The sequence below is a fragment of the Leucoraja erinacea genome, chromosome 27, assembly GCF_028641065.1.
Source record: "Leucoraja erinacea ecotype New England chromosome 27, Leri_hhj_1, whole genome shotgun sequence".
Taxonomy (NCBI): Eukaryota; Metazoa; Chordata; class Chondrichthyes; order Rajiformes; family Rajidae; genus Leucoraja; species Leucoraja erinaceus.
In genome coordinates, this window is record NC_073403.1 from 24,776,931 (window position 1) to 24,801,550 (window position 24,620).

Sequence of the window (24,620 nt, forward strand, 5' to 3'; positions counted from 1 at the left end):
TTTTGCATCCAAGGAACAATCATACTTAAGCATTTGGAAAATCATTTTCTGCTTCCATTTTAATGGCTAAAGAGCAATTATTGGGCCATTGGCGTTTTCTTGTTCCCATTTTATCTGGTTCAGTCTGTATCATAATTGAACTTTTATTCAATTATTGGGAACAGTTTAACTTTATCTTCTTTAATTTATCTCATCGCTCTGAATGGTTTTAATAACTTACAGATTAAAAGCACCAATTACAGTATGTTAGGTGTCTCATTATATATCCAGAGACCACAGAAGGGGAGTCATTTAAATTATTATTTTGGGAGTGAAAGAAACCAAAGTACCATCTGTGGCATCACACATCAATTAGTCAGGCATGTAGTGGCCTTCTGCTACAGGTGGCACCTATTGATCATATTTGTTTGGCCATCAAAATATGAGAGAGAAGTGGAATGCTTTCAAATGTACATTTTATGCAGACATGACTAAAATCTGTTTCAATTGGTGGCAAATATTGATTCAACCACTTTATTTGTTAACTGGGTTTGGAAAAATATACTATTCTACAACCTGAAGAAACAGGCTCCTTGCCTTCTCATGTCTTTCACTGACACCAGAATTAAAACAAAACAGATTTGCTCTATGTTTCCACCTATTGTCTCCTTTGTGCCAGATAGATTCAGAACCACTTTAACGGACACTGTCATACATGCATTGTACACACATCTCTAACACTCTCTTTGCAAATTCGAAGGAGGTTAAGAAAGAAATCTCCTCTAGCAAAGGGAGCAAGTAAAAATAAGATGCCATGTGACCCGACCAGAGTATCTTCATAACTGGTGGATGGATGTAAACGTACCTTAAATATGGATATTAAAGGAGGAAAGGGATGGGAGGAAAGAGGAAGAACAGGTGCATAAAGTCTATGTAGAAACAAAGAACTGCAGATTCTGGTTAACGCACTAAAGGACTCAAAGTTAACTTAGTAGGTCAGGCAGCATCTCTGGAGTCTGAAGAAGGGCCTCAACCCAAAGTGTCACATATTCCTTCTCTCCAGAGATGCTGCTTGACCCCCAGAGTTACTGCAGCATTTTGTGTCTATCTCTGGAGAACATGCATAGGTGACATTTCAGGATAGGACCCTTCCTCGGACTGATTGTAAGGGGTGGAAGAAAGTTGAAAAGAGGAGAGGGAGAACAAAGTGTGGTATGTAATAGATCAACACAGGGAAGGGGGGATTTTTAAATAAAGACTAAAGCAACAGCACCATCATGTGGCGAGAGTTGTTTAGGGCACATACTGTGGTGATCCTAACTAGCACCTGTTGCTTTCTGTGTTGGAAGACCAGTAACAACTACGTATGTTTTACATTGAAGACATCCATTTGTGTGGGTATAACATAGTTTGAAAACCAGTTTAAATTGAAGAAGGCATGAACCAGAGGAATGCTGGTGAGGAGGAACCGCCATGAGGGAGGGGGGAATGGGGGATGGGGGATGGGGAGATAACAAAAGGGGACCTGGTGCGCAGAATTTGCAACTTTGTAAGCACCCTTTATGGGCGACGCAAACAAAGATTTTCACTGTGACTTGTCACATGTGACAAAGTATTCAATTCAATTCAATTTTGTGCTTGGATGGAAACGTTGATTTGATGTTACAGTCAGAACAGTCATGGTATTATTAAACGACAGAGCAGGTTAAAGGGGCCAACATCTAATTTGTGTGCTTCAGAAATTCATGATTTCATAAATATTGGATAACTGCAGGCAAAAACTGAATAGCTGAGATTATTGGAGCACATATCTTTATTTAGAAAAAGGCAATCCAGTCTGAAAAAGTAATCACATCATAAGCAATCATCGGGAAATTATTCATTATCGAGGTGATGTCTTTATCTCCATCCCATCACATTTCAGAAACTTTACACAATATTTGAATATAAAAGGGAAAATTATTTACTGCACAATTTCACCAGAGCTTGTCCACAAATGGAACAATTCTAAATGAACCTTTCAAAAAGGCATATTGTCTTTTGTTTTTACTGTGCTTTCATTTCATTGTAGGAACAGTCTAAAAGCGCCCAATCCAAATCCAGGAAGACTTATCTATAATCGAATAAGTGGTAGAAATCATAATAACTCAATTAAAATGTAAATGTATCAAAATATGGATATTTAAAAACATGGGATGTATCATCAAAGCAATTTAATGGAATTAAATCATTGCTAAAATTAAGCAGTGTAAGCACATTACAAAAAATAAATGCACACAAAAGATTCAGGCACCTTAGCTAATAATTATTGTTATTAAAAGATCGTATTCCCCTTAGTTAAAATTCTTGAGAGAACAAGAAATTGCATTCATTTTGAACTCAGCCACTTATATAAAGCATAAATCAGCATTTCAATGTTATGAAAAAGCCTCTTAAAGTCTGAAGGATATAGTCTCTGAAGCATCTTGTAATGAAATGGTCGCTAACTACTAAGAATTATATTGATGGAGGGGTGGTGGGAGAGTTTGACCCTATTCACAATGGGCAGGAGAGGATTGGCAAGTTTGAGACAACAGACCCTCACCTGTTGAGAATATGAGAGTTTTAGTTCTAAGGAAATTTGGGAGCATCCAGAATCCCACTCTGAAGAGGAAAATCCTAATCTACAATAAGTACATAGAGCTCTGTTTCATAAGAAGTCATGTATAAGTCATAGGAGAAGAATTTGGTCATTCGGCCCATCAAGTTTACCCTGCCATTCAATCATGGCTGGTCTATCTTTGTCTCTCAACCCCATTCTCCTGCCTTCTCCCCATAACCCCCGACACCATTTACTAATCAAGAAACTGTCATTCTTTGTCTTAAAAATACCCATTGACTTGGCCTCCTTGGTCTGTGGCAATGAATTCCACAGATCCACCACCCTCTGACTAAAGAAATTCCTCCTCAACTCCATTCCTCTGAAGGCGGTCACGTTTGGCACTGGTTCACCCTTTTTATAAGGATAGAATGATCCAATAAGTGCTCTTTATTGCATTTATTTTTGACCAGAAAGAACCTTCGAGACAAACCTTCTGCTACCAACAAGCCTCCTCCCCAGTATTGAAAGCTCACAATGTTTACTGCTCTCTCTCCAAAGTGACAGCCGATCTTCCCACTCCCCACCAACAGGCAGTACTTGTTGTTCCCCCATAGTTAGTCCAACACCGCCTGATTTTCTTCCTCACTCACCAGTTATGAGGATGATGAGGGTCTGAGCTTTAGGGAGAGATAGGACAGGGTAGTATTGTATTCCTTTGAGCACAGGAGGATAAGGGTTGACCTTATCGAGGTGTACAAGATCATGAAGGGAATAGATGATGCTGATGCATTTTATTTTACGGTCTTTTACCCAGTAGAGAAATCAGGAACCAGAGGGCATAGGTTCAAGGTGAGAGGGGAAAGATTTAATGGGAACCCAAGGGGCAACCTTTCTACACAGAGGGTGGTAGATATATAGAACGAGCTGCCGGAGGAGGTAGTTGAGGCAGTTGTTATAACATTTAAAAGAGGGGTATGGGCCAAACGTGGGCAGGTGGAACTAGTGTAGATAGGGCATCATGATTGGCATGGACAAGTTGGACCGAAGGGGCCGTTTCCATGCTGTAATACTCTATGACCCTATGACTAACTTGCAATAATTCACATTTCCCGCTCGGCTCTTTTGTTACCTGGTTTGATTTATTTTCCCCCTCCCACTGCCTTTACTTTACTTTAGCGATACAGCATGGAAACAGGCCCTTCAGCCGCTGAGACCGTGCCGACCAGCGATCACCCCGCACACTCGCACTATCCTCCACACTTGGGACAATTTACTATTTTACCGAAACCAATTAACCTACAAACCTGTATGTCATTGGAGTGTGGAAGGAAACTGGAGCACCCGGAGTAAACCTACGGGGTCATGGGGAGAACATTCAAACTCTGTAGAGACAGCACCCATAGTGAGGATCATAACGGGATCTCTGGCGCTTTAAGGCAGCAACTCTACCGCTGTGCCACTGTGCTGTCCAGTTGTATTCAGATAACATGATCTACCTGCAGCTTAACACATACATATTCATGTAATTCTATATTGTTGTTTGCTATGTGCAATGACCACAGGTTGCTTGACAGGTAGGAAACAGAGCAAAATGGGAAAAAAAAGCTTGTTAGTAAATTCAACAGTACTCCCATGTCCTGACTTTGTAGTTTGCTCCCTCACCTCCGACCCACCAGAAATACTCACTCCACTATCCACACTCACTCCCTACAAATATCGGGGCGCAGAAAAAACCTATATTAGCTCAAGTAAAAACAAAATAATAGTTTGCAGGGATGTAATTAGTTTGAGAGGAAAGGTTAGTAATATGACAGCAATACTTTCATTGCGCAAACTGCAGATGCTGGTGTCTTGAGCAAAAACAGATTGCAGGAGGAACACAGTAGAACAGTCAGCATCCGTGAAAAGAAATGGACGGACGACATTTCGAGTCAGGACCTGTGTTCAATCTCATCACGGGTTTCCAACCTGAAACGTCGTCTGTCCACTTCCTCCATGTACTGGATGCCGACTGATCTGCTGAGTTGCTCCCACAATCTGTTTTTCGTTCGTCATAGCTTTTGCTATTGTTACTTGCAGCTAGAGTACAGGTACTACTATTATAGAAATGGAATAAAAAATGGCAACAAGATTTTAAATGTGTTAAATGGAACAAACGATGCATGCCTCACATGTCACTAGCACTAGCATATAACATTCTGGGATCTTGGGCAGAGAGTGTAAAGTTGTACTATTGTCATCTAGTCTATTATCTTTCTCTACTTAAACATGGGTAAGTCAGTCCGTATTTTGATAATTATGTTACCATGGCAACAATGTGACTTAATTTGGTCCCTGGTACTGGGATGTGATTGTGTATTGACAATTGCACAACTTTGAAACTCACCACCCCTCCCTTTTGGCTTTCACCAATTCACAAAGGAAAATAAGTAGGACAACCAACATTGATCGGTTTTGTTGTTTCTTAAGTTGCAATGAGTTAACGGCTATGTCCTGAATGGGTTTGGCGTCGTTAGGATGGCATTGGTATTTCATCATAAACGTCCTTTCCTGCCTGCTCATCAAACGTAGCTTCCACTTCATCTCCATCCAGCTTCATAACAAAAATAAAAAACATGGTTACTTCACTGCATTTCTGAACCTGTATAAATCCCACCAGCTTGGTGATGGGACCATGGACGTTGATAAATTGGAGATATCATAGAACATCGCACAGTGCACCTCAGGAGCAGGCCCTTCAGCCCACAATGTCTGTGCAGAACATGACGCCACGTTAAACTCATCGCCTCAGTCTGCACGTAATCCATATCCCACCGTTCTTTGCAAACAAAATCGGTACTGGTAGTACAGCGGGAAGAAATCTAATCTCCCAGATTGTGAAAAGTTAGGGCTCTGTGAAAAGCTGGTCTCCAGAGAAGATACAGGAGTGTATAGGAGGGGAAGAATAGACTGGGAGATAGCATTAGAACCATTGCACATGGCAATAATAGGATAACAACTCATGTGAGGATTCTTCCCAGTACTGGTTTGTTGTAAGGGGGCGCCGTCCTGTGTGGTGTGGCTGCCCAGACTGCAGCTGTTCGTTTTTCACTCTTTGTAAAAAAAAATGTAGTGAGTTTTAGTGTTTTGTTTTTGGAGCTCTAGTTTTTTTTTATGTGGGGGGTGGGGGGGAGGAAGGGGGAAACTACTTTTCAGGGTCCCTACCTGGCCGGAGAGGCGGCTTTTCTCCGGGCTGCACTTTCGACCCGTCCTCGTGGCCTACCAGCGGGCCTGGAGCGGCGTTTCCTGAGGGGACCGCCCAGAACCTCGGCTTTGGCGGTGGCGGCGCAGCACTTGAGCGCTATTGCAGAGCGGGCGATGCCTCACCTGGGTCGCCGCACTGGAAATCTGGTGAGCTGAAGACCGCCGATGAAACATCGCGGAGCGGCGGGACTAAGGAGCGGCCAGCCACGGGCGGCGGCGCTAAACATTTCATCGAGAGCCTGGGATCTCTCGCCAAGATCGCCAGTGGTGGAGCTCCATCCGGCGCTGCCTTGTTGGCTTCGGAAGCCGCGGTCTCCGGTAAGGGAAGCGGCCGTTCCATGTGTCCCATGCCGCTGAGAGGATTCTCCTGACGCCGGAGCACCATCACCCGGCGAGAACGGTCTGGAACATCGGGCCTCCGTGGAGGCAACTGTGGAGGCCTCGATAGGCCCGACTATGGGTGGACATGGGATGGGGACTGGACACTGTGCCTTACCTCATGATGGGAACCATTGTGGGGGGATGTTTTTATGTTTAAATTTCTTTATTACTGTTATGTCTGTATTCTTTCTTTATGTGCTGCATTGGCAAGAAGCATTTCACTACACCTAGGTGTATGTGACCAATAAAATAACCTTTGAACCTTTGAACCTTTGACTACCAGAACTAGTTGTATTCTGGAAAATATAATCAACGTGTAATTTAGAAAGTACATAGGACATGGTTGATTACTTCCACTGGAGGGAGTTGCAACCTTGTCCCCAAAATTACTTTTTCACTGTTTTCCATCAAAGTTGAACCGAATGGGAAAAGGAGAGAAGAGAAAATGGCGATGTCTTCTCAATCTCAGTACTGAAAGGACAATCCTTTATTTTGAAACTGTGATTCCTGATTGTCGACACCACAGTCCGGAGAAATATATGTTTAAGCCATTTTGAGAATTTTGTGTGTATCAATGAAATCATCTCACATTTCTCTCATTTCTAGCCAGCAGAGGATTCTGATAGATTCTAACTTGGTGCTCGGTTCCAAATAAAAACTCAGCAGACTTATTTTAGCTAAGTAGAGAATTCTTGTCTGTCATTCAAACAGCCTTTTCTCTATCTCTATTAACTAACAGTCAATAAAGTTCAAAGTAACCTGACATTTTAATGCCCTATTCTTTTTCCCTTGGTTATTCAAAGCAGAGTACTTTAATACCTATAATAATTTAACTCCTCGGATGTCTAAGGAAATTCTTAACGATAAGTCTTACCAATGTCTACAGATGCACTAGGGAAAGCATTTTATCGGGATGCATCACAGCTTGGTTTAGCATCTAGTCTGTACGTGGCTATAAGTTGTGGACACAGCTCAGTCAATCGAGCAAAACCAGTCTCCCCCCCCCCCCCACGCCCCCTTTCACCAATTGACTTCATCTGCACTTCACAATGCCTCAGGAAAGCCGCCAACATCATCAAGGGCCACTCACACCCAGCCATTCTCTCTCCTTCCCTCTCGCATTGAGCGGAAGATACAGTAGCTTAATAGCTTATATCACCAGATTAGAGAACAGCATCTTCCCCGCTGTTATCAGACTGTTGAATGGCCCTGTTAGAAAATGATGGATTCCAAGTCCACCAATCTACCTTGTTGTGGCATCTACACTTTAAAAAAATCTGCACTTTCTCTTTCGCTGTAACACAGTATTTTGCATTCTATTTCCTTCATTTCTCACTACATGTTGTGTTCACATATAGTTTGATTGTATATATAATATGATTTGCCTGGATTCACAAAGCAAAGATTTTCACTGTATCTCCATACGTAATAATCACCCAATAGCAATAACGGTGGTTGTGGATCATACCCTTGTCTGTATAACAAAGTGCCTTTACCATAGAGTTTAGCATGAAAATCAACATCATTTAAAGAAGAAGGGTTTGGAAATATTTCTTACTCATGCATTTGGATACTTACACTTTTCATCTCCACTGGTGAGAAAATCTTTCCCAGTGCAAACATTCTGAGGGGGACGGTAAGAATGAGCACGAAGGGAAAAGCCAGTGAGAACGCAGATTTGTTGATCGCCCACAGAATCACAATGCAGAGTAGCTGGATGACAGTAAAGATGTGCATGCGACGGGTGTGCACCTAGGTAAAAGAGAAACACAGACACATTCACAAATTGTCATTTGGAATGATGAAATTATTTTACATACAGTCCCGAAAGAAATAATTCAACATAACATTATGGTGGCATAGTGGCGTAGTGGTAGATTTGCTGTCTTACAGCGCCAGACACCCGGCTTCGATCCTGACTACAAATGCTGTCTGTACAGTGTTTGTACATTTCCCCCTGACCGCGTGGGTTTTCTCTGGGTGCTCTGGTTTCCTCCCACCCTCCAAAGGTTAATTGGCTTCAGTAAATATTGTAAATTGTCCCTAGTATGTAGAATAGTGCTAGCGTATGGGGATGGCTATTTGGTGCAGACTCGGTGGGCCCATTTTTGAAATAATTTAAAATATTAAAGCAAGTGCAATTAAACAGTTATAACTTGCTTTGTTGTTCCTTTCTTCCCGGGCAGCCATAACACTCTTCATTCAAATGCATGGGCTTGTAGATCCTGGGCCAAGATCCCAGAACAATTCCCCATTGCAAATATCAGGAAATTTCAGACTGCTCTTGTCCCGCTGTTGGATTTCATGCCGAGTCCAAAGGCAGAATGTAGCCAAGGAACATTCAGAAACATTTAAAACTTGACCGCTCAATCAGATGTCAGCAGTTTTTGGGGCAGTGTTGGAGAGGAATTTATTTTCCATTGCATTCAATGCAGCTTTGTCACTGCAGTGCATCCTACTAGTTGGCCTTCAGTGCATTGAGCCAACAGCCAGCCCTTCCTCACCCACATTTGGTAAGATGGGGCAAAAAGGTGACAGCGGGACTCAATTGTAGACAGTGAACCTGCAGAAGCGAAATCTGGGCTAATATAGATTTCAAACAAATAATACACAGAAATTGAAACAAAATGAGAGAAAGAAAATTAAATTAAAAAAAGAAATGGAGATAAGAGACTGAAAGACAGAATAAAAATAATTGCAGTTGCTTTTTCAAAGTCTCCATTAATACAATCTGAAGGAATGAAGCTCGTAACTTGTCAAAGTTAATTCTCAATATTGGAGAGGTTTTATGACAATAAGTAAAGCTTTACAGCATCAAAAAAATAGTTGGAATGAACAGGCCCTCGCATTTTATGATGCGTTTCTTAAATATCTATCACATCTATAATTTAATGCCATTCACAATTTTTTTTCAGCTGAGCTTTTCAGTAAGATGCTTTTAGCCCAACATCTAAAGAGCACGGCGTCTTCGATTGGAAGGTCTTAATTTCTGCATTTAATTGCATATGTATGTGCAGTTGCTGCGCAATCAAGTCTTAAATACAGATAAGCACTGAGAGTATTTGTACTTGGTCCAGACAATAATCTGTCCTATTGTGAATAGCAACAGGCATATTTAATACCAGCACTCACCTTGCGTACATAGCTGAGGTCTGGGTGATACTTAGGTGGGATGAACAACAGTAGCAAACGATCAAAGAGCTGGATTCCATTCAAAGATGTCACTCCCATGTACAAAAAGATTCCAAACAGGACAGCGAGCGGGATATTGCGCAGGATATTTCCAATCAGAATGGACAGACCTGGAAAACGAATCCATTTACAACACTGAGTTCCTATATATTGACACGGTACACTCATAATCTGTTTCCAGAAATATCTCAGATCTGAGATTATTTTTACGCTTTCCATTGAAGAGTCAGGTGAGTCCAGTGATTTCACAGCTCAATGCTTCGAAAATATAGACATTGTCATCTTCTCAAAGGCAATTAGGATGGCAAGCAAAGTTAACTAAGCTAGTGAAGAAGACATGAAGTGTTGGAGTAACTCAGCAGATCAGGTAGCATCTCTGGAGAACATGGATAGGTGACGTTTTGGGATGAGACCCTTCTTCGGACTCACCATGCTAGCCATGCCAAGACCTTACTAGGTTTAAAGAATTAGCTATATAATTTATAGGAAGGAAAAATAATAAATATCCATTCTAATTCTGCCAACCTTTCCATTTTTGCTCACCGATTAGAATGGCAACAATAAATCCAGTTATCCTTTGTTCCTTAACTTCTTGAATCTGGGGCTTGTGGCCTGGTGGAACAGATTTGCTCATCACAGTAAGGGCGTTGCAATGAGTGACGGTCCGCACAGTGGCCGCACTCAGCCAAGGCACTCCAAACAGAGCAGCAATTCCGCCCATTAGCGCAATCAGTAGCAAGTCCAAGTGAAACCCAGAGCCTTTCACCATTTTCCGATCTGGCTTACTGACAATGAGCCTGCGAGAAACAAAGAGCAGATGAGATTGTTAGCAACGTCAAGGCAAAGTCATTATTTACTGCATTGTTTTCTTTATATTAAACTATAACAGAAAATAGAGGAGCGGCACAGAGACGCAGCAGTAGAGTTGCTGCCTTACAGCTCCAGGGAGCCGGGTTCGATCCCGACAAGGGTGCCGTCTGTACGGAGTTTGTACGTTCTTCCCGTGGCCTGCACGGGTTTTCTCTGAGAGTTTTTATTTTAGTTTAGTTTAGAGATACAGCACGGAAACAGGCCCGTCGGTCCACCGGATCTGCGCCGACCAGCGATCCCGGCACGTTAACACTATCCTACACCCACTAGGGACAATTTTTACATTTACCAAGCCAATTAACCTACAAACATGTACGTCTTTGGAGGGTGGGAGGAAACTGAAGATCTTGGAGAAAACCCACGCGGTCAACGGGAGATCTTCGGTTTCCTCGCACTCTCCAAAGATGTACAGATTTGTAGGTTAATTGGCTTGGTATAAATGTAAATTGTCCTCTGTGTGTGTAGGATAGTGTTAACATGTGGGGATTGTTGGGTTGTGCGGACCTCGAAGGGCCTGTTTCCACGCTATATCTCTAAACTAAAAAAAACAATTCACTTGGTGCTCAGTCAAAACCTTATCTTGGCCAAAGATAGATTCTAAAACAAAGTAAAATGGGTTCAAAGCTTCTTCAACTAAATTAGATTCAGAAATTGTGAGGAGAAAGTGATCAAAGGATTTAATGATCAAATTCCACGTGATGGTGCCTGGATTACTGAAGACCATTAATTCCTTGGCTCATAGCTTTCCTTCTGATGGTATATGCTGGTAGCATTATACCGGCACCTCTAACAAGTTGCAAGATAGATTTTCAATTTTTTTGAAGTTTTAATATGACAAGAAGATTACTAAAGTTATTTTAATGAAATTTATTAATTGATTCCAAGCAAGCAGTCAGGCCCTTCAACAATCCACCACAGACACCCATAGCAAGGAACGATATGACTACCAGCACCTTTTTGTTTACAGCGAAAACTGCGTAGACTTTAGACTTTAGCCTTTCGGGATACAGTGCAGAAACAGGCCCTTCACCCCACCGAATCTGCGGCGACTAGTGATCACCCTTGTACACTAACAGTATCCTACACAACAGGGACAATTTACAATTTTTACCAAATCCAGTTTAGTTTATTGCCACATGTACCGAGGCACAGTGACAAGCTTTTTGTTGCGTGCGAACCAGTCAGCGGAAAGACCATACATGATTACAGTCGAGCCTTCCACAGTGCACGGGTACATGATAAAGGGAATAACATTGCTGCTGTTGGAGGAGAGGCTCAAAGGAGTGGAGTGATTGTAAAGAGCGACTACAGATCCATTTCTGGGACCAACTAGGGAGTTGCGGAGGCAACGGTCTGCGGAAGGTGGAAAGGGATAGTCGCCTGACTTGGACGCCATCTTGGTTCAGTCAGGATATAACAAAAGGATGGATGAGAGAACGTAAATTTATAACAGCAATGTATTTTCCATTGATTACAAACTTCAATCTAACTTACCAATCAATAAAATCAGTATTGACCAATAAATAATATATTGACGCAAGAAACTGCTGATGCTGGAACCTTGAACAAAACACAAAGGAGCTCAATGGGCCAGACAGCATCTTGGGAGGGAATGGGCAGATAATGATTTGGGTCGGGTCTCTTCTTCAGCCAACAAATGAAATCTTTGAATTTCTGACCGACATGTAATTCTACCAACAGTAGGGAGGATCGATAAAGCTCACAAAACAACCCTTAAGGCGCACAAAAAATTGAAAGTGAACTAATTTCTTGACTAGATAGACACAAAAATGCTGGAGTAACGCAGGCAGCATCACTGGAGAGAAGAAATGGGTGATGTTTCGGGTCAAAACCCTTCTTCAGACCCTTCTTCAGATATTTCCTGAATAATTTCCCTTCTCTATGTGGCTTTCAGTCAGAGAAAGTGCTCCAATGCATTGGACAGGGATATTTTAAGCTAGGATTCAATATTACTTTCCACTCCCTCAGGCCTCAGATATTTTGATGAAAAGACTTACGTTGTGATCTGAGATTCCATGAAGATAAGGATTAAAACTAGCATGGCGGGAACAATTGAGGCAGGCATCATCCAATAGGGAATTCCTTCAAGAGGGTGGATAAACCAAGTTCTATTTTGGTAGTTTGTCACCTGAAGACCATCTGGAACATTGAGTTTCTGTAATGAAAAGAGTTAGATTGCATGTAATGAGAGTACAATAACCAACATGGTTGACCATGTAGACATAATAAGCTGGAGTAACTCAATGGGTCAGACAGCGTCTATGGAGAAAAGGAACAGGTGACGTTTTGGGTCGAGACCCTTCTTGAATGAATGAATAATGAATGAATGAATAAGTTTATTGGTCAAGTATTCACATACAAGGAATTTGCCTTGGTGCTCCGCCCGCAAGTGACAACGACATACAGTGACAGTTAGGTATGACACATAAAACATTAAACATGTGAATGAAATAAAATACCAGAGCAAAAGGAGGCTACAGATTTTTGGTTATTGAGTAGATTTACTACTCGTGGAAAAAAAGTGTTTTTATGTCTGGCTGTGGCAGCTTTGACGGTCCGGAGTCGCCTTCCAGAGGGAAATGATTCAAAGAGTTTGTGGCCAGGGTGAGAGGGGCCAGAGATGATCTGACTGATGGTTCTTCAGACTGAGAGTCAGGGGAAAGCGAAACTAGAGATACAGACGGTTATATAGAGATATATAGAACAAATGAATGAAAGGTATGCAAAAAAGTAAGGATGTTAAAGGAAACCGGTCATTTGTAGCTGTGGGCTACAAAGGTGAAAATGAGTTACAGACAATGAAACTCACCAGTGAAACTAGTACAGCGACTAAGGTGGAGGAGGGACTGAGAGAGAGGGGATGGAAGGTTTACTTGAAGTTAGATAAATCAATATGCTGTTCCTCCAATTGGCATTTGACCTCACTCTGACAGTGGACGAGGTCCAAGACAGAAAGTCAGTGTGGGAATGGGAAGGGAAATAAAGTGCTTGCTGACCAGGAGATTAGGTAGGTTCAGGCGGACTGAGCGAAGGTGTTCAGTGAAACAATTGCCCAGTCTACATGTGGTCTCGCTGATGTATAAGAGTCCACACTTTAACAACGGATACAGTAGATGAGGTTGGAGGGGGTGCAACTGAATCTCTGCCTCAATGAAAGGACTGTTGGGGTCTCACTGGACAGAGTTGATGGAGGAGGTACTGATGAACAGATGTTGCATCTCCTCCGGTAGCTGGGGAAGGTGCCTGGGGAGCGGGTGGTTTGGGTGGGAAGGGATGAGTTAACTAGGGAGTTGCGGAGGCAACGGTCTGCGGAAGGTGGAAAGGGATGGAGATGGGAAGATGTGGCTAGTGATGGGATCCCATTGGATATAGCAAAAATGTCGGAGGATTACATGTTGTACGCGACGGTTGTTGGGGTGAAAGGTAAAGACTTGGGGGACTATGTCCCTGTTGAGACTGAGGGGAGGGGGAGCAAGAGCAGATCTGTGGGGTACTGAGCAGATACGTGTGAGGGCCTCATTCATGATAGAAGAGGGGAATCCCCGTTCCCTAAAGAATGAGGACATCTCAGATGTTCAGATATGGAACACCTCATCTTGTGCGCAGATGTGTCTTAGACAGAGGAATTGGGAGTAGGGGATAGAGTCTTTGCAGGAGGCAGGGTGGGAAGAAGTGTAGTCTAGATAGTTGTTGGAGTCAGTGGGTTCATAATAGACAAAAAGATTGTTTCAGTTTAGTTTAGCTTAGTTTAGTTTAGTTTACAGATAGAGCACGGAAACAGGCCGTTCGGTTCACGGAGTCCACGTCAACCACTAACACTATCCTACACACACTAGGGACAATTTACAATTATATCAAGCCAATTAACCTACAAACCTTTGGAGTGTGGGAGGAAACCGGAGCACGCTGAGAGAACCCACAGGGAGAACTCCGTACAAACAGCACCCATACTCAGGATCAAACCCGGGTCTCTGGCACTGTAAGGCAGCAACTCTACCGCTAGGCTACTGTGGTACCATAGGATGGAGGGTGTTTCTGTTATTAGTTCAGATTTCAATCATCTGCAGTCATTTTGATTATCATTTACATGAGATAGGTGGAATAGTTTTAGTTTTGAATTTTAGTTTGGCTCATTGTCACCTGTACCGAGATAAAGCGAAAAGCTGGTGAGCTGAATGGGAGCACGGGAACTGGGGTCCAGGTGAATTGAATGGGGGAGGAGGAACTGGGGTCTTGGTGAGTGCAATAGGAGAGGGGGATCTGCGTTCTGGCAGGTTGGGAGGCGGCATTGGAACCTAATCCCAAAGCAGAGTTGGGGCTCCACAAGTGAATAGATAGACGCGTGTGAACCAGGGCCCCGGTGAGTGCAGAAGGGAATGCTGCAAATATTACCTGGTGAGTCGTATGCTCAACTATTGGGATGTCTGATAGTGAGTTATCAGAATTTTAACACAGTTGCCTCAATAGAGATGATTGTAGATTTTTCCATGTTTGTACAAAGAAATGATGAAGTCACTGAGATTATGAGCTTTAAACTGCTAATTCGGCTGGATAAATTCTAATATCGAGACCATTCTTATTTGATGATCCAGCTGAGAAGGCAGCAGCCACCTACAATAAATCCAGGCCCGTACGAAGCTTTTCAAAAAAGGGGGTGGCATGACAGGATTACAAAAAACCTTAATGTGAATAATGTACATCACGAGCGCGAAGCGTAAAGTCCCTCGATGCCAGGGTCCAGGGCCCTTAAGCGGGCCCTGGAAGCTCAGGGGCTTTAGATGCTCTCTGATGCATTCTGAGCCTTATTTTGGAGCATTTATGCACCAAATTTATGACCAATATTTCAGAAATTAACAGGAACCTGAGAGGTAGCTTTTTCACACAAAGGGTGCTGGGTGTATGTAACGAGCTGCCAGAGTAGGTAGTTAAGGCTGGGACTATCCTAATGTTTAAGAGACATTTGGACACGTACATGGATAGGACAGATTTAGATCGATATGGGCCAAACGCGTGTGAGTGGGACTAGTTTAGATGGGACATGTCGGTCGGTGGGGGCAAGTTGGGCTGAAGGGCCTGTTTCCACACTGTATCATTCTATGACTAAAAAGTGATAGAGGAAAAATGCATGTAGATAAGTAGAGCAGATTTGAAAGAGGAGTGAAATGTAAAGGCAGAGAGAGGTTTATGGGTGAAAAGGAACATAGGAAAGGAGGGGGGAGAGTGGGCTTGGGCAGATGGGTGAAGGGAAAATAGTCACAAAGTGCTGGAGTAACTCAGCGAGTCAGGCAGCATCTCTGGATAACATGGATAGGTGATATGTCACAGAGTGCTGGAGTAACTCAGTGGGTCAGGTAGCATCTCTGGAGAAAAGGTATAGATTATATTTTGGGTCAAGACCATTCTTCAGTAATATTCATGATGTGACGTGCATAGACATTCCTGAAATTTTTCCCAAACCATCGTGAGCTACTTTGTTACGGTGCTTGCCCTCTCCTATAACGTCTCTGCTGCCTTGGGTGATGCAGGACAGGACACAAGCTTTGGGACACGGTGTAAAGCTGTTGTTGTCTGTCCCAGTCTGGTAAAAACCTGGATGGTGTGTATGTGGAGAGGATGTTTCCACTAGTGGGAGAGTCTAGGACCAGTGGCCACAGCCTCAGAATTAAAAGACATTCCTTTAGGAAGGAGATGAGCAGGAATTTCTTAAGTCAGAAGAGGATGGTGAACTGTGGAATTCTTTGTCACAGACAGCTGTGGAGGTCAAGTCAATGGACATTTTTCAGGAGGAGATTGATAGATTCTTGATTGATACGGGTGTCAGAGGTAATGGGGAGAAGGCAGGAGAATGGGTTTGAGAGGGAAAGTTAGTCATAGAGTGATACAGTGTGGAAACATGTCCCATCTGCACTAGTCCCACCTGCCCACATTTGATCCATATCCCTCCGAACCTGTCCTATCCATGTGCCTGTCTAACTGTTTCTTAAATGTTGCGATAGTCCCTGCCTCAACTACCTCCTCTGGCAGCTTGTTCCATACACCTACCACCCTTTGTGTGAAAAACATACCCCACAGATTCCTATTAAATCTTTTGCCCTTCACCTTAAACTTATTTCCTCTGCTCCTCGATTCACTTACTCTGGGCAAAAGACTCAACCATATCTATTCAAATCATGATTTTATACACCTCTATTAGATCATCCCTCGTCCTCCTGTGCTCCATGAAATAGAGTCCCAGCCTACTCAACCTCTCCCTATAGCTCTGGCTCTCTAGTCCTGGCAACATCCTCATAAATCTTCACTGTACCCTTTCCAGTTTGATGACATATTTCCTATAACATGGTGCCCAGAACTGAACACAATACTCTGAATGCGGCCTCACCAACTTCTTATGCAACTGCAACATTGGTGTGGCGTCAGTAGAGGAGAGGGGAGAGTACGCATCTTGCGGTGCTCCTATGCTGAGCGTTTGCGTGTCCGAGATATGCTTTCCCGCCTCACATGCTGCTTCCTGTCTGTCAGAAAGCTGGTGATCCACCGACAGAGGGGTTCAGGCACAGTCAACTCAGAAAGTTTTGGAGTGTAGTAGCTCTGGCACAATGGTGTTGAATGCAGAGCTAAAATCAATAAAACAAAATCCTCGTATTGGTTCCCTGGCGGTCTAGGTGCTGGAGGATGAAGTGCAGGCCCAGATTGACTGCATCATCTACAGATCTATTGGCACAATATGCAAAATGCAGATGGTCCAGCAGAGGGATTGTGATATTTTTCAACTTGGCCAGCACGCCTTTCAACGCCTTCATGACTACAGAGGTCAGTGCGACAAGCCTGTAGTCGATAAGATCAGTATTCCTTACCTTTTTGGGTACAGGGACAATATTGGAGACTTTGAAGCAGGCTGGTTAAAAATGAGTAATTGGGTGTGAAGTGGTGATTGGAGTGGGGTGGGTGTAGAAGGGCCCAGTCTTTGCAGACTGAGGTCGGGCTGTGAGTGGGTGTGAAGTGTTGGTTGGGGTGGGAAAGGGTCCATTCTTTTCATACTGGAGTCTTGCCTTAAGTAGGTGTGAAGTGGTGAATGGGAAGGAGAGGGTGCAGGGTCCATTCTTTGCAGACTGGGGTCTGGCTGTGTTTGTTGGGGAGGGGGTACCAGGGATACGTTTCTGATTTTCAAACCTGCAGTAAAACTCATTCAGGTCATTTGTCAGCTGACGATTGTCCAAAGAGCGGTGGGCTTTCCTCTTATAGCTGGTGATTTCTTGCATGCCCTTCCAAACTGAAGAAGAGTCATTAGCTGAGAACTTGCTCCTCAACTTCTCAGAGTACCTTTCCTTGGCAGCACTGATTCCTCTTCTCAGCTCTTTATTGATTAGGCTATCTTTTACCTCTTTAACGATTAGGCTATCGGCTTGACGCATATTTCCCCCCTGATCTCGAAATTGAAATGTTACATCTGTATATAATGATCCCATTAAAATGTGTATTTATGTCACAAACTATGGAATTCATATTTTTCAGTATTGTTATCAAGGAAAATAAAGCAGTTCCAATTGTTTGATATTATTTGATATTGTTAATTATTCATATGGAGGAGAAAATATAATAGCTCTAAAACCTACCTTAATTTTGCAATCTCACTAAAGGTAATTCCCCTTTCCCTCTCCTCTCCCCCATCTCTCTTTCTCCCCTCCCTTCCCCTCTCTCTCTCCCCCTCCGCCCTCTCACATCCCCCCTCTTTCTTTCATGGGGGGGGGGGGGCGAAGATGAAGGTGGCGCGGGCCCAGTGGGGGGGCGGATCCAGCAGGGGGTGGCACGGGCCCAGCGGGGGTGGCGTGGGCTCAGCAGGGGTCAGCAAGGGTGGCATGGGCCCAGCGGGGGTGGCATGGGCCCAGCGGGGGTGGTGTGGGCCTAGCAGGGTTGGCGTGGGCCCAGCTGGGGTGGCGTGGGGCCATCGGGGGTCAGCAAGGGTGGCCTGGGGCCATCGGGGCCCAGCTGGGGTGGCGTGGGACCCAGCTGGGGTGGCGTGGGACCAGCAGGGATGGCGTGGGCCCAGGGGGGGGGTGGCATGGACCCAGCGGGGGGTGGCGTGGACCCAGCGGGGGTGGCGTGGGCCAAGCGGGGGTGGCGTGGGCCCAGCGGGGGTGGCTTGGGCCCAGCGGGGGTCAGCGAGGTTGGCGTAGACCCAGCGGGGGTGGCATGGACCCAGCGGGGGTGGACCCAGCGAGCGGGGGTGGGGTGGGCCCAGCGGGGGCAGCGGAGATGGCGTGAGCCCAGCAGGGGTGTCGTTGGCCCAGCGGGGGTTACGTGGGCGAAGCAGGGGTGGCATGAGCCCAGCGGGGGTGGCATGAGCCCAGCAGGGGTGGCATGAGCCCAGCGGGGGTGGCGTGGTTCCAGCGGGGGTCAGCAGGGGTGGTGTGGGGGGAAGATGGCTTGGACCCCGGCTGCGGGGGGTGCAGGCTCTGCCGCAGCGGCGTCTGGTGTTGGGGTTACAGCCGTTGGGTTCAGATTCAGCCACTCTTGCCCGGCGATGGGAGAACAGAGAACTGGTCGTTTCCAAAGTGGAATCGTTGATTTTTCCCCGTTTTTTTGTTTGTCTTTTTGTCATTTTTTTCTTAGGGGGATAAAAAGGGGGGTGCGGTCGCACCCAACGCACCCCCCCTTCAGACGGCCATGAAATCTAACCTTCAATTGGTGCCATTTGACATCAAATCTGATCAATCATCAATTCTAGAGTTTTGCCAGTGCTCCTGCTATCTAAAGGCTTTACAAAACCAAGCTGGGATTGGTTCTGTAATCAAGATGACTTGACTCCAGAAACACTTGCTTATTGCTACTCCCCCAAAAAAAAACATCCCCCCCCCCCCCCCCCTCCCCCAACCTGACACTTCATTTAAACAAGAGAACCGTTATCAAGTGGGTGATTATCAGTGAGTCTATTAACCTGGGTGAAGGTCTTTATGAAGAAGTCCACCAGCACCATGGAAAGGATGGCAATGGGAACGCCAAAATCACCGATCACACGCCGGATCTGAAAGAAGGAAAAGAGAGGTACATTAACAATAAAACAAATGATAAAATGCCAGCTTAGCAAGCAATTGTCCAGGTGGAATCTGAGCTTTGGTTGCAGATATGGGATTAGTTTAGTTCAGTTTAGAGATACAGCATGCAAACAGGGTGAGTCCGCTCCAACCAGCGATCACCCGTACACTAGCACTATCCTACACATCAGGGACAATTTGTTTAATGGAAGCCGATTAACCTACAAGCCTGTATGTCTTTGAAATGTGGGAGCAAACCGGAGAACCTCGAGAAAACCCAACGTGGTCCAGGGAGAACGTAAAAACCTGTTACAGACAGCGCCTATAGTCAGGATTGAACCCGGGTCTCTCACACTGTAAGGCAGCAACTCTACTGCTGCGCCACCGTGCCGTCCCCTCAACCAAAGTTACTCAATCAAAGTTTTTGCAGTGAAGTGTTAAAGACTTGGGAGACGGTCGGTCCTCACCAAACGGTGTGGTGGGCAGTGAAGAAGTAATTCATGAATAACCTGAATCTTGATCGTATCAATGCAAAGTAAAACTACCATGTAGCAAAGTTCTCATCATCTACTATTGGAGCACATATTTCTATTAATTCTATAGTCATATGTAAACACACAGTCTCTTGCCTCGAGTAGGGGAATCAAGAACCAAAGGACATAGGTTTAAGGTGAGAGGGGAAAGATTTAATAGGAACCTGAGAGGTAACTTTTTTACACAAAGTGTGGTGGGCGTATGGAACAAGCTGCCAAAGGAGGTAGTTGAGGCAGGTACTATCGCAACGTTTAAGAAACATTTAGGCAGATAAATCGATAGGATAGCCTCGCCAAAAGTCTGTGTTCATCTTTTTCATTCTTTGTGTTTTTAGTTTGTTGTAAAATGTATGTTTTAGTTTATCTTTAGGGGGGGGGGACTTTTTAAATCTCTTTCCTCGATGGAGATGCAACTATTTCCGTGTCATATCTCCGTCTGCACTGCGGTCTAACATCGTGGAGTAGGCAGCCTCTTGTTTGGGAATTCTAGGGCTCCTAAACCGCGGAGTCTGCGGACTTTAACAGCTTGGAGCGGGCGATCTCTTTGCCAGGGGTCGGACTTTGGGAATTCTAGAGCTCCAACCTGCGGGAGCTGCGGACTTTAACATTGTGGAGCTCGCGGTCCCTGGTTAGCGGCCGACTTCAGGGAGCCGCAGGATTTTTGACGTTCCAATGCCGGAGCTTAGACGGCCCTGACGTGGGAGCTCGACCGCCGGCTGCGGATAGTTTGACTCCCCCGACCGCGGCAAACCAAATTCCTCGCATGTTGCAAAACATAATTGGCTAATAAATTACGATTTTGATTATGATTATGATTAGCGGGATATGGGCCAAATGCAGGCAGGTGGGATTAGTGCAGATTGGTGTGGGCAAGTTAGTCTGAAGGGTCTGTTTCTACGCTGTATGATTTTATGACTATATCTGTTAAATAAATGATTGTGAGAAAATATACTACTCGAGATTCATAATAATTCAATTTTAATTATTGTTGCTAAAACTACATTTGAAATGATCTTGTTGTTCCTAACTTGTTCAAGAAAAATGTTGTATTATAGGTTCCATATGGTGTAAAATACAACTTCTCTAACTCAATAGTTCAGTTTCGTTTAGTTTAGAAGGACAATGCAGAAACAGGCCCTACGGCTCACGCCAGTAATCGATCACCTCGTACACTAGCACTATCCTACACACTGGGGACAATTTACAATTTTTAACGAAGCCAATTTAACCTACAAACCTGTACACCGCTGAAATGTGGGAGGAAACCAGAGCACCCGGGGTAAACCCATGTGCTCATTGGGAGAAGGTACAAATAAATGAATGAGATTGTTTAGAGAGTACTATGTTTCCATATTCTGTTCAGCTGCTACAAGTAAGAATTTCATTGTTCTGTCTGGGACATATGAAAATAAAACACTGTTGACCCTTGAACTCCGTGTAGACAGCACGAGTAGTCAGGATCGCACCCGGGTCTCTGGCGCTATAACTCTACCACTGCGCCACTGTGCTGACCAAAGATGGACCTTATTGGAATTAACCAAGTCAGGATATAGGTGTGATATAAAAACTAAAAAATAAATCTGTTTGAGTTGGCCCAGAGAGAATTATTTGGCCGGTTGGGTTTGAGGAGATCTGGAAGACTGATCAACAAAAATAAATTTTGAGTATCTGATCTGCTTGGGATGGAGCAGCAATGTTCATCAGATTGGTGATGTTGGATGTCATGGCCTGGAGAGATGGTTTAGGTTAAGAAGCCTCGACATAGGATTGGGGGAAGGGAGATCCTTATGTGTGTGAAGCACCAAAGAAATACAAAATTTAAAGATTTTCTATTAATATGGATGATATTCATAAGTATCTCATTTGAACAAACATGATTTGTCTGGTTTTACTGACTATTTCAACAGACCTTGACCATAGAACAGCATGGTGGTGCAGCAGTAGAGTTGCTGCCTCATAGCGCCAGAATCCTCGGTTAGGTCCTGACTACAGGTGCTTCTGTATAGAGTTTGTACATTGTCCCCGTGATCTGCGTGTGTTTTCTCTGGGTACTCCGGTTTCCTCCCACACTCCAAGGACGCACGGGTTTATCGGTTAATTGGCTTGGTAAAATTGTAAATTGTCCCTACTGTGTGTAGGAAAGTGTTAGTGTGTGGGGATCGCTGGTCGGCACGGACTCAGTGGGCCGAAGGGCCTGTGTGCATTGCTGTATCTCTAAGACTAAAAACTTAAAACTAATATATGAACACAAACAGTCCCTGAAAAATTCATAGCATGTTCAGCAAGCACCATTTTAACATTCTCAGCAGTAGAATTACTCACCGTTCCTGGAAGAAACTGACTGGTTTTCAACTTCCTTAAGAAAATGGCAATGAAGAAGGTTCCGAGCATCAGCACAAGGGACAGCAATGCTGTGTTGGGTTGTGGTGTCAGGTTAGCGCCACTCGTACCATTCACACTTGTGTTGTAATGCTCAGTCAGAGGGTGAGCTTTGAAAATCTGGTTTTGAAAAGAAAATTGCAGCAGTGAGTGAAGAAAAGCTTACGGACATGTTTCTTCTTTCCTGAACTAAAAGTGAGCCACCAATTCATATCAACTGCTCAAAAGTGGATGAGCTGATCATTTGTGTAGGAAGGACCTGCAGATGCTGGTTTAAACCAAAGATAGACACAAAATGCTGGAGTAACTCAGTGGAACAGGCAGCATCTCTGGATAGAAGGAATGGGTGACGTTTCAGGTCAGAGCCCTTCTTCGATCTGAAGAAGGGTCTCGACCCAAAACGTCACCCATTCCGATCCACCCATTCTATGTGCAGATCATTTGCTGATTTATTTGCTCTCCATCTTTGTGCTCGCACCTTGCCATTGTCCCTATATGTCCCTCACTGTGCCTGGCTCACTGTCGTCTCACGCGACAGAGTTTTTCTATACACACCTTAAATAGCTTGTTGAAGGTTTCGTAGATGAAGATGAGGGAGATTAAGATGGAGAATATTTCCTGTGTAAATCGAGAAATGAATCGAACCATGAAGCTGCCTTCAAAAGCAACAAGCACAACCACGATAATAATCATCCAAAATCCAACCCATACACGACCAGCCAGGTAGTCCACACCAAGCGTTTCACAGAACTGTAAAACAAAAGGGTAACGTTAATGATTGATTCCGAATCTTGCATGACAGTACCCTCTTATGATCTGTATTTTATTATTTGGACATCTTTGGTGATTATGTTGCATTCACATGGAGCGAAGATTACTATGTTTTAAGAGCTTTTTTTGAAAGATACAGCATGGAAACAGGCCCTTCAGCCCATCGAGCCCACGCTGACCATTGATCATCCATTCACGCTAATTCTATGCTTTTTCATCCACGCAATTTACTCCCAAACCTGCACGTCTTTGGGATGTGGGAAGAAACCTGAGCACCCCATGAAATCCATGTGGTCACAGGTAGAACGTGCAAACTCCACACCTACAGTACAAGAGGTCAGGATGGAAGCAGGGTCACTGGTGCTCTACCAGCTCCAGCACTGTGCCATCCTTATTAACAATTTTCTTATTAACAATTCTTCATGCTGTGATGATCTTGGAGTAAACGTATTAGTTGACCATACCATCTGTTAAATTCAGTGACTTTGTGAGGTAGACTCATTTTCCTGTAACATCGATACTTTATGTAATTTGTTAGCAACACTTCCTTGGTTTTTATGGCTAATGCAAATCGGTGCAAATTTTGCTCATGTGGCAGAGATTTTGATATTTAAGTATTTATTGCGCTCAGCTGGGGCTTATAAATTAAAGCAACATTACATGTCAGAGAGGTGGCTGATACTGTGTAGGAAAGCACTGCAGATGCTGGTTTAAACCAAAGATAGACACAAAATTTTGGAGTAACTCAGCGGGACAGGCAGCATCTCTGGATAGATGGAATGGGTGACGTTTTGGGTCGAGACCCTTCGTCAGTCTGACCCAAAACATCATTCAATTTTTCATACAATTGGTTGGGATCTGATGCTCACAATTAATTGAACTAAGTTATTAATGTTGTCCCATGGTCCTGTAACACTGGGCAGCTGACAACGCACGGTTCAGAAGCTCAACAGGGCTGTGACACTCAAACCTTTTCATAAACTGTGCTTGACTCTTACAGAAAGAAAAACATTTACACTTACATTGAAGTAGGCTTCCTCAAACACCAAGAGTGGACCAGAGAAACCCAAAATAAGCAAGGGCTGAGCACCAATTAGGCAGAAGATGATTCCTTGAACTGCTGTTGAAACAATCAGCTCCGAAACGCCCATGTTGCCCTTGGTCTTCTCCTCTGCAAATAAGGTGATGATCAGTTAGCCATCGGGGCTGTGAGAGTGTGGAAACCAAAATTGTATTGTCCTACTTCTGAAGATGGTGTCGACACAAGTTTTTGACATTAGTGCTCATTGCTCATCATAGCTGAATCAACTTTTCTTTTGTGCCTCACTTGCTTTGATTTGCCCTCTCAGACTTCAATTTGTTGATTTTCACAAACTACTTTTGCAACTAAAAAATATTGAGCCTATTTTTAAATTTCAGAATTCTTAACATTGATTCCTGGGGTGATGTGCCTGTTGCATGGGGAAAGATTAAGCAGGGTGAGCATACACTCACTTAATTTTCTGAAGAGTAAAGGGTGATTTCAAAGGGCCTAGCAAGGTAGTTATAGGGGGTGTTTTCTGGGCTAGTGGGTGCACGTCGGGGGTTAGAATGTCATAAATAAGAGGCGGGTGTTTAGAACAGGGATGGGAAGTGGCT

At 44.1% G+C, this 24,620-nt stretch overlaps 1 protein-coding gene across 2 annotated transcripts in view; it reads right to left on the reverse strand.

The window, feature by feature from the left end:
* Positions 1-1,774: 1,774 nt before the first annotated feature.
* LOC129710365 (anion exchange protein 2-like) overlaps positions 1,775-24,620 on the reverse strand; it is a 55,881-nt gene continuing 33,035 nt past the window's right edge. For both annotated transcript variants that reach the window (XM_055657318.1, XM_055657319.1), the window contains 9 exons: positions 24,005-24,153; positions 22,767-22,961; positions 22,155-22,331; positions 19,203-19,289; positions 12,265-12,422; positions 9,920-10,173; positions 9,317-9,486; positions 7,763-7,936; positions 1,775-5,153 (listed from right to left, as the gene is read on the reverse strand). In XM_055657318.1, the coding sequence (XP_055513293.1) occupies positions 5,073-5,153; positions 7,763-7,936; positions 9,317-9,486; positions 9,920-10,173; positions 12,265-12,422; positions 19,203-19,289; positions 22,155-22,331; positions 22,767-22,961; positions 24,005-24,153 (1,445 nt within the window). In that variant the 3' untranslated portion in view covers positions 1,775-5,072. The remainder of the gene's footprint in view (positions 5,154-7,762; positions 7,937-9,316; positions 9,487-9,919; positions 10,174-12,264; positions 12,423-19,202; positions 19,290-22,154; positions 22,332-22,766; positions 22,962-24,004; positions 24,154-24,620) is intronic.